The 7,500-nt window shown below is 41.9% G+C and overlaps 1 protein-coding gene across 7 annotated transcripts in view; it reads right to left on the reverse strand.

Moving 5' to 3' along the window:
* Nucleotides 1-7,500, reverse strand: part of LOC143039494 (uncharacterized) — a 957,356-nt gene that overhangs the window by 84,579 nt on the left and 865,277 nt on the right. For all 7 annotated transcript variants that reach the window (XM_076209611.1, XM_076209609.1, XM_076209610.1 and 4 more), the window contains one exon: nucleotides 7,489-7,500. This exon is cut by the window's right edge and continues 119 nt beyond it. In XM_076209611.1, coding sequence (XP_076065726.1) covers nucleotides 7,489-7,500 — 12 coding nt within the window. The remainder of the gene's footprint in view (nucleotides 1-7,488) is intronic.

Here is a 7,500-nt window from a genome sequence, read left to right on the forward strand (position 1 = left end):
CAGAAGCTACGTGTAATCCCAGCAAATCTCCTCCCCCCCAAAAAAAAAATCATAATAATAATCGAATAAAAATACATAAATAGATAAACAAATAAACAAAATAGAACAAAAAATAGGCGTTCTATGTATTTATTATTATTTATTCATCTATCTTTTTTTTTTTTTTAACTGGAGTAGAGAGATAGAGAGAGAGAGAGAGAGAGAGAGAGAGAGAGAGAGAGAGAGAGAGAGAGAGAGAGAGAGAGAGAGAGAGAGAGAGAGAGAGAGAGAGAGAGAGACGTAAAGGTCAGGAACCACTTTAAGGTCTTTTCAGACTAAACAAGGTCATGTTGGTCAACTACGAGATGAGATGAACCAACATCCTCTCCTGCTCTTCCGATTTCCAGTTAAGTTGTTAAAAAATATTCTACTCAGAAGAAGGAGGAGAAGGAGGAGGAGGAGGAGAAGGAGGAGAAGAAAAAGAAGAAGAAGAAGAAGAAGAGGAAGAAGAAGAAGGAGGAGGAGGAGGAGGAGGAGAATAAAAGAAGACGGAAAAAGAAGAAAGGAAGATGAAGGAAGAAGAAAAGAAGAAGGAAAAGAAGAAGAAGATGAAGAAGAAGAGGGAGTGGAAGAAGAGAAGAAGAAGAGCAACAACAACAACTACAACAACAAAAGAACAAGAAAAGAAGAAGAAAAGAAGAGGAAGAAGAAGAACAACAAGAAAAGAAGAACAAGAAAAGAAGAAAAAGAAGAGGATGAATTCTCCCATAATCACGATATATAACAATAACCTTGAATAGCAAAAAGTTCAACGAAGAGTTACTACACAGATACAAGTAATATGAAACAAATTTAACGTAAATCGTCGGAAACAGCTGAACATAATTTCTCCTGAAGGCAAGCTCAGGGAGGGCTCAGAAATTATAACAATCATGAAAATGTGATCACACTTAATACGGACCTAACTAACACTAACAGGGACCTAACTAACACTAACAGGGACCTAACTAACACTTACAGGGACCTAACTACCACTAACAGGCTTAGTTGATATATCGAGGAGTCGACTTGTGGGTAGGGGTAAAGTACATGTTGTATAATAAATCAATAGAACAATATACCTGTGATCAACAAGTAACATAAATCACAAGTCTCATGAAGTATTTATGCAAACAACTACGCGCAAGAGACCATAGGGCTTACACTAAGCAGTTCCATGTCCATTACCATCCAATAGTTTCAGCGTTAACCACTCTGTCGGTAAACCAGTTCTTGCCTATTTCCTTCTTAAACCTAAATTTACCAATTTAAACCCATTACCACGAGTTCTGCCGTTACCTTAATATGATGACCTTGCCTAATCACCCTTGTTAAACCACTGATCCATTTGAATACCTCTATTCTATTCTATTTCATTTTCGGGTCCCTACTTCTCAAAATGATACATGGCCTCAGAAATTTGCCTTACGAAGAGAGGCTTAGGCATCTTAACTTACACTCTCTGGAAAGACGCAGAGTGCGGGGTGATCTAATAGAGGTGTTCAAGTGGATCAAAGGCTTTAACAAGGGTGATGCAAACAAGGTCATCATATTAAAACAACAGGGCAGGACTCGCAGTGATGGATATAAACTGGGCAAATTTAGATTTTAGAAGGACATAGGTAAGAATTGGTTTACTAATAGGATGGTCAACGAATGGAATAGACTTAGTAACCATGTATACCCGTTGCACTGAGAACTGGCCGTTAGGGCGGAGCACTGGGAGTTCCCCTGTGGTGCCACATCTAATTATTTTATAATTTTATTTTATTTTATAATTGTATTTTATAATTTTATAATGTTGCCACATATGATTATATTATAATTTTTGTCACACACCACCACTGAGGTAAAAATCAAAGCAATGTTTTCTAAACAAAGGTTTCGTTTCTTCGAGTCTAGACATGGCATATGGAAGAGAGAGAGCGACGTTGCCGCTACATCTAATCTCTGGCCCCGCCCCCCTCACACTGCATTCAGAAAACATTGCATCCACACGCACGTTCTCGCCATGGATGCCCATGTGTGGCAACACCGGGAAATCTCCTAGCCCCGCCTTATCGGTCATTTCTCCTTGCGCTGACTATAGTAAGCGCTGAAACAATAAGTTGTTTTAAGAAACGATTAGACAACTTTATGGATGGAGATGACAGGTGGTGATGGATACGGAGCTGCCTAGTGTAGGCCTTATGGTCTCTTGCAGTCTCCTTCATTCTTATGTTCTTATGTTATGTTCTCCCAATGGTGGTTTCCCTTACATCAAACGATCCCGATGCTCCCAACTCGCCTATTTCGCCTTTTCATGGACCCTCAGCTCAGCTGCTTTCCCCCCCTCCCCCCTCCCCATCATCACGACCTCCCCCTTCTTTCCCCCTCCCTTGCCCCCTCCCCCCACAACCACTCACCCTCTTTCCACAAAGCCTCTTAGCCGACCACAACCCAGGATGCGACACGAGGAAGCCGGCCTCGTTCACTCAACGCACAAGAACATACGTGAGGGTAAATATGAATACCCAGGCCACAGGTAAGCGTCTCATGGCGTGAGCTCCTCATCTTAGTAACATCTCCCCTGCAATATCCGGTGCTTCTATCCGAAGAGGCGGATACATGCGCTCGGAAATTGACCTTAAGAGGACAGGCTTGGATACATTAACTTACACTCTGGAATGACGCAGAGTGCGGGGTGATCTAATAGAGGTGTTCAAGTGAATGAGAGGCTTTAACAAGGGTGACGCAAACAAGGTCATTACACCAGGACAACAGGGCAGGACTCGCAGTAATGGATTCAAATTGGACAAATTCAGATTCAAGAAGGAAATAGACAAGAACGTGTTTACCAATAGAGTGGTCAACGAATGGAATAGACTTAATAACTATGTAGTGAGCGCTGAAACTATCGGATGTTTTAAGAAAAGGTTAGACAACTTTATGGATGGGGATGACAGGTGGTAAGGTCACGGAACTGGCTAGTGTAGGCCTTACGGTCTCTTGCAGTCTCCCTCATTCTTATGGAGGTAGTAACAAGGGGAGATCTGAGGAAGGTAACAGAAGACATGGAGAACAGGACCTACGAAGTCATCAGCGTTTTCTTCCGGATGGAGAAGTCTTCAAAAATAAGCGATTCCTGAGAGACTCTAAGTCCGTTGGGATTCAGTCAATAGCCTCCCAACAGGGTCCTCACCTTAGGACGTGCGTTTCACGATGTAATCCCGGCAGTGGTCTCCTGCCAGACAAGAGCTTTAGCGGCGCTAATCCTTTCGATAATGGCAAAAGCCGTCAACACCTAGAAGAGCCCCCCTCCCCCTTCGCTTCGGTCGTCCGCCCTGTTATTAAGCCTTCCATTAACAACCATTAACCAGTTTCACTCTAGCCACTATTCATAGTCCTGATTTCAGGCCAACATGTGAACCCTCCCTCTCCTTCCCATGAAAGCAGGAGCCAACAGCAGATGAAGAAGATTAATAATAATTAAAAAAAGGGGGAGGGAAGAATGAGGAGAAATGAAAGAAGAAAATGAAAGTTAGATGAAGGAAAGAAGAGGAAGAAAAGAAAGAAGAAAAGAAGAAAAGCAAGAGGTAGAAGATGAAGAAGGAGAGGAAAGAAGAACAAGAAAGAAGAAATGAAGAAGGAGGTAGAAGGAGGAAGAAGAAGAAAAAAAAAAAGATTGATGAAGGAGAAGAAATGAAGGAGGAAGAAGAAGAAAGGAAGAAAAAGAGATGATGAAGAAGAAGACGAAGAAAAAGAAGAAGAAAACGAAGAAGAAAAAGAAGAAAGAAAAGGAGAAAAAAGAAGAAGAAATGAAGAAAAACAAGAAAGGAAGAATAAGATGAAGAGGAGGAGGAGGAAGAAGAATAAGAAGAAGACGAAGAAGAAAAGAAGAATGGGAGAAGAAGAAGAAGGAAGAAGAAGAATGGAAAATGAAGAACAGAAGAAGAAAAGAAGAATAGAAGAAGAGGAAGAAGAAGAAGAAGACGAAGAAGAAAAGAAGAAGAATGGAAGAAGAAGGAAGAAGAATAAGAATGGAAAATGAAGAAGAAGAAGACGAAGAAGAAAAGAAGAATGGAAGAAGGAAGAAGAATAAGAATGGAAAATGAAGAACAGAAGAAGAAGAAGAAGAAAAGAAGAATGGAAGAAGAGGAAGGAGGAAGAATGGAAAATCAAGAAATGAAGAAGAGGAAGACGAAGAAGAAAAGAATGAGAAGAAGAAGAAGAAGAAGAAGAATGGAAAATGAAGAATGGAAGAAGAAGAAGAAGAAGAAGAAGAAGAAGAAGAAGAAGAAGAAGAAGAAGAAGAGGAAGAGGAAGAATGGAAAATGAAGAATGGAAGAAGAAGAGGAAGAATGGAAAATGAAGAATGGAAGAAGAAGAGGAGGAGGTGGAAGAGAAGGCAACCCCTTTGACAGCCATTCCCTACCTTGTTAATTAAATTTCGAGCCTTGTCCTTCACGTCTCTACCAGTTCCTGCCACTCCTTACCCGTCATGTTTAATCTCTGACCAAAGTATCAGCTCTTGTGGACCCCTCCAACGTTTTGAAGAGAAGAAAAAACGACACGCGTACCAACAAAACTTTCGGTTCAGTTGGTATCCCTGATTGCCAGCTCCGTTTCTCCTAACCCTATCTGATGTTCATGATTATTTACCAATCCAGGAAAAAAGGTACCAATGTTTATATAACTATAAAGAAATATAACTAAGATTTTTTCGTGTATCATTTATTATCTTAATGGTAAGTAAATTAATTGGTATTTATCTGTTTTTTCTGTAACTGTCATACAATCAAAACACGTCGTCTTCAAACAGCGCCTCATAACAGCAGCAACTGTGACAAATCGTCTTCTTCCCTTCACCGCTCTCATGGGACCTCATTCCCCACTTCCTGTGCTTCCGTTATCACAGGATAAATCCCCCGGTCTCTGTCGAATAGGTCCGAGTATGATTCTTTATATTCTTTTATTTTTCTTCGTGAATTTTAGGAATTCTTCGTTGGTCACGTTTACACAAGAAGGCTTAGGATACGATTCGTTTCTTGCGATCTTTAGTTTCATTCCGGCATCAACATCCCGATAGGCCCTTTTCCTCACATGTAAGATGGGCCTCCAAGTGAAATTTTCCAAAGCAGTACAATTGATTGATCGATTGATCTGTTGTTGGCAGCAAAGATGGTAGGTTGAAACTTTTACATTACAAATAATATTTTGGTGTGGTAAAAATCATGGAGGTACTTCTGGAAATGTGCCTAATATTACACTCACCCCAGCCCTAACCCCGGCCTTCACCTCTCCTGGGTAGGTACAACAATACTAAACGAGGGGTTTTAACTTGGCTTGGATGGTGAGACCTACCCTGCCCTTAAAAAAAAAAAAATAATAATAGAATAAAGACACACACACACATACACACACACAAATAAGTAAATGAATAAATAAACAAATAAATTAAAAATAAACAGACGAATAATAAAATACAAACATAAAACAATAATGAAAACAGAAAAAGTGGGAAGGAGTACACTTTCCTGTTCCCTTTCTTACCCTCCTCCCCACCAAGTGTCAATATCACATGAGTCTGTCTGTCTGCCACCATTCACCTCCGAGGCACGACCACAGTCGTGAAAGGGTTACAGCCAATCTCGATAAGCCCATTCCCTACCGGGTGGTGGCACTTCTTCTTTTATTCTTGTTCATCTCCTCGACCGGATTATGTCCTGTAATCTTACTCAACCGTGAGGCGGTCTTGGGGCGTGACCCTTAGCTGAATAAAATCACCTGGCGGCAGCTAGAACAAATGAATGAAACCGTAAAACATACAAAGAGGGTCATCTGCTTACCCCTCACCATTTTTTGAGTTTATGAAAAAAAAAATCCAATTCTCATTTTCGACTGAAATGGGGGACTAAGATATGTAAGCTAAGTCCCTTGTGCTCTCCCTGTCTTGCTGTACGGGTGTGAGACATGGACACCTAATAATGACATAAAGAGACTTCTCGAAGTCTTTGGTACCAAATGTCTTCAGAGGATCACGGGGCATTGCTGGTATGACTTTGTACCAATCCTGCCGAGAGCTTTTGGGAAATGGGAAGGATGAGTGCATGGGAGCTTGCTCGGAGGATGGCATCAACGTCTGCGTGAAGTGACGCGTCCCCTGACGTATTACTCCCAAACGATGATGGCGTCTTATTACTCCTGCTGGGGGAACTGAGGTCTGGTTCTTCGGAGACATAGCAATAAATCCACAACAAGGCTACCGATGTCACTAACGAGGAGCTATGTAATGACTACTGGGGACAATGAATGGGACGGGGGTGTTAGTGGTGGTGGTGGTGGTGGTAGTGGTGTTAGTGGCGGTGGTGAATGTATAACCAAACGGATGTTGTGACAGAGTGAAGAGGTTCTGGTGTTGAACACATCCCGTACCGGATGAGATGGGATGCCTTTCACCTTTGTTGTCGTCAAGCTATTTCATGCATTTCCGTGCACGGGGAGCAAGGTGGTGGTGATGGTGGTGAAAGTAGTGGTGATAGTGGTGGTAATGATGATGGTGGTGGTGGTAGTGACGGTAGTAGTGGTGGTGGTAGTAGGGGCTGCGAGCGTAACAACATCGACACCGAAATAGGAAAATGACAGTGACGGCTGATGATGACCTTAATGATAATGCTCCAAAATGATAACAACAACATTGTGATGAAACGTCAATAGCAACACTATTTTCGTATAAATTACGTTAAGACTAATCACATAACGAACATGAATAACAAAAATAGGTGATGGTGATGATGATGATGATGATAGTGATGATGATGATGATTATGATGATGATGATGGCGACGATGATGATAACAACAACGATGATGATGATGACGACGATGATGATAGTGATGATGATGATGATGATGATGGCGACGATGACGACGTTGATAATGACGACAATGATGACGATGAAGATGATGATAACGATGATGATGACGATGGTGACAGAGACGAAAATGGCGACATCAACAATGACAATAACGGCAGTAATGACGAAAATAAAAATTCAATATCATACCAACAACGTAACCAATAGCGATGACGACTTCAACGTCGCGACACGATCAACTATGCATGATCACCTCGGCTGTCTTAGTACACAAGGCAAAGGTGACGGGTTTCTGCGAAGATTCCACAACCAAAAGTCGAAACAAGAACAGCTCACCTCACTTCGGGAAAAAAACAAAAAACTAAACGACATGACGTCACGAAAGAAGTGCAACCGACGCGACTTGGGAACCGCTCTGATTGGCTGGCATCCCATGACGTCACCGAGGGCTCTTCTTCCGAAGCTGCCCGACCTGGTGCTTTCCAAACATCAACGACTTTCCATCACCTGCATGCCGATTTGCACCGAAAAACGCACAGGAAGAAATACAGGAGCAAGCAAGTGGCCTTCCCTTCCCTTCCCTCCCTCCCACTGATGCCTGTTGCGCTACTTACTGGGGCTGTTGT

Source organism: Oratosquilla oratoria, chromosome 26, assembly GCF_046742065.1.
Source record: "Oratosquilla oratoria isolate Oo_2021 chromosome 26, ASM4674206v1, whole genome shotgun sequence".
Classification (NCBI taxonomy): domain Eukaryota; kingdom Metazoa; phylum Arthropoda; class Malacostraca; order Stomatopoda; family Squillidae; genus Oratosquilla; species Oratosquilla oratoria.